At 59.6% G+C, this 2691-nt stretch overlaps 1 protein-coding gene and 1 long non-coding RNA gene across 2 annotated transcripts in view; one reads left to right on the forward strand and one right to left on the reverse strand.

Moving 5' to 3' along the window:
- Positions 1 to 2691, forward strand: part of USP42 (ubiquitin specific peptidase 42) — a 35723-nt gene that overhangs the window by 26824 nt on the left and 6208 nt on the right. Inside the window, 2 exon segments of the mRNA XM_025043111.1 lie at positions 122 to 216; positions 1926 to 2691. Coding sequence (XP_024898879.1) covers positions 122 to 216; positions 1926 to 2691 — 861 coding nt within the window.
- LOC112475238 overlaps positions 230 to 2691 on the reverse strand; it is a 4269-nt gene continuing 1807 nt past the window's right edge. Inside the window, exon 3 of the long non-coding RNA XR_003044638.1 lies at positions 230 to 1423. This is a non-coding gene — a long non-coding RNA (uncharacterized LOC112475238). The remainder of the gene's footprint in view (positions 1424 to 2691) is intronic.

The raw sequence follows: 2691 nt of genomic DNA on the forward strand, positions 1-2691 counted from the left end.
GGGTGGGGGGGGGGAGGGGGGGGCGGGCTTCGCCTCACCTCTCGCGGGGCAGGGTGCGTGGCCAGATTTTGCGTGCAGCCACAACGATAGTGGAAATATCTTCGTTTCTTTTTTCTCACAGCTGATGCCTGCTCCTCTGCCGCCCCTTCCAGAAGACACGATCTTAGAGACCTTCAAACTTAGCAACAAAGCGAAAGGCTCGACAGACGAAACCAGGTAAACTTACGACTTAATGAGGAAGGAAACTGCCTGTGGGCGGGTCGCCGCGTTCCCACGGTGGGCGTCTCACGGTGACCTTTCCGAATCCGGGGATGATTTGAACGATCTACGAAGCTGATTTGCTTTTCAGAAAAGTGAAGAAAACATTTGTGAGGGGCTGATAGTCCATGAAAACCTGATGTTTTGATGGGGTTGGAATCGGGCAGGGACGTCCTTAGCACACGGCCGCGTCTGACCTCTGGCACTGCCACGCTTAATCCTTTTAATGGCCAATATACGAAGACGTGTGAAGGGTACAGGGCAGGGGCTCTCGACTCTCGCTCTAGGATTCTGAAATGAAATTCGTGGGTCAGGCGGTTTACCTCCACAGTTCCCCTTTTCCGTCGTGGTTTAATCCAGTGTATGGATCTGTACGTCACGTCACGGAAGTACAAGGAGAGGCCTGTACGATGCAGTGGCATTTCGGTCTGCGCGCTGAGACCGCCCTGCTCCCGGGGGCGGTAAGGCCACCCGTGCTGCTGCTGGGAATGCGACAGCTTAGAATGTGACCTGCCGTCGGGAGCTGTGCGCCCCACGCAGCTCACCCTCGGGGCTGTCACACCCTCCTGGGACAGCCGTGGGTGGGTTCTGACCGCCTCTAGGTTTACATGGGACTCAAGTTCCTGGAAGTTCTCTTGTCCCTGAAAACTGCCACTATCACTGGGGTTTCACCCACCGGATGTCAGGACGAGGGTCATAGAACCCTTACTCCTTACCTGGGACTGCCAGTGGGGCTTCCTGATCGTGTGATGACCCGGGAATGCACCCCACGTTTCAGAATGGCCCCGGCCGGTGGTGTGCCCTCGCCAGTGGCAGCACTGCTGGGAAGCCTTCCTCGCTACCATGGGACGGAGTCCGTCCCGTCGGCAGAGACCCTCCCTCCCGGTTTACCTCACTCTTCAGTCACCTGCACGATGACTTTGTTTCTTTCCAAGTTTGGCTTAGTTCTCAAACGTGACGTGCGTGAGAGTTACCACAGGTACTTAAAGCCGGGCCTGTATTGTGACCAGATGCGTGTTGCATTGTGTGCTGCGTGGGTCTGACCGCCACGCGCTGGACACCGATGCGTGTCGGCTTCATGCGTGCTCGCTCTCCCGGCCATCTCCCCGCTGAGACGTGGGGGCCGCTGCAGCGTTTTTGCTGTTTGCTGGCAGCTTTCATTCACCTGGAGAATACATCAGAAGCCCTTCAGCACTCGGAGGCAGGGTCCTTTACTGCAGACGCTTTTCCAGAGCCTCAAAAGCCTCGGCGATCCCTCAGAGTATCAGTAATCCCAGGAGCCGTTGGCTCTGGAGGTGGAGGAGGGGTCCCGGGAAAGGGGACGCGCCTGCGCTCGGGGGGCCGGCAGGTGAGACTCAGGGGGAGCAGCAGTCCATCCGAAAACGGAGGGAGCTAGAACCGAGGCGCGGAGCCCTCGTTGCTGAAAAACGGGGTAGGAAATAGGCTTGATGTCCAATTTCACATTTTATCTAATGAGGAGGAGAGAAAATTTGCAGTTTCCAAAAACTATAAGCCCCCTATGGGGTTTCAACCAGATTCGTTAGAGGCATCGAATACTTAGTGAATGAATGTTTTGGCACGTTTGTCCCTGTGAGCGCGTGACCAACATGCACACGGCGATCTAGGGAGTGATTAATCCGTTTGTCTCTGTCTTGCCCTGACCGCAGTGCGACTGGAACAGAGGGAAGCCCCGCCGAGGACACCGGCAGGGGACCGGAGCCGGGCAGCCCGTCCCCCGACGCCCAGGAGAGGCCGGAGGCGGCCACGGGGCTCAGCAGCAAACTGAAGAAGGCCGCGCCGCCCGCGGACCCCGGCGCCAAACCTGCCAAAGAAGAAGGCTCGGAAAACGTTTCGGCGAAACCCGAGGAGTCGTTGCCGAGTCTCCACCGTCTCTGCCACACCAGCCCGGGCACCATCGCGGACGGCCACCCGGCCAAGCCGTGCGACCCTGGGGATTTAACAAGCGAGCCGAGCCAAGCCGCCCAGGATGTGAAAGGGACGTCGGTCGAGAGTCCCCGGGACTCGGTAGCCATGGAAACCACGGGGAGGTTGAGCCTGAGTCCCTCGTCACATCCCGCGGGTAACAGCGAGCAGGGACCCTCCGTTCACAGCAGCCGAGACAAGTGCACGGACGCCGAGGACCTCTCTAAAGGCGCGGGGGCATCTACAGACGAGCCACCCACCGCTCAGCTCGACAAGGTCGCAGAAAGTCGTTCAGACGGGGCCCCGGAACAGAGCCCCAGCGAGCCGCGCGAGGAACAGAAGCCTGGGCCAAAAGCCCCGGACCGCTCTCCGGTTAAGGAAAAGATCAGCAGCCTCCGAAAGGTGGACCGAGGACACTATCGCCACCGGAGGGATCGCTCGTCCAGCGGGGAGCGCGCGCGGGACAGCCGCAGCAGGACGGCGGAGCAGCACCGGCGGCGGCACTCGTAC

The sequence above is a fragment of the Pteropus alecto genome, unplaced genomic scaffold (assembly GCF_000325575.1).
Source record: "Pteropus alecto unplaced genomic scaffold, ASM32557v1 scaffold40, whole genome shotgun sequence".
In the NCBI taxonomy this organism is placed as follows: Eukaryota; Metazoa; Chordata; class Mammalia; order Chiroptera; family Pteropodidae; genus Pteropus; species Pteropus alecto.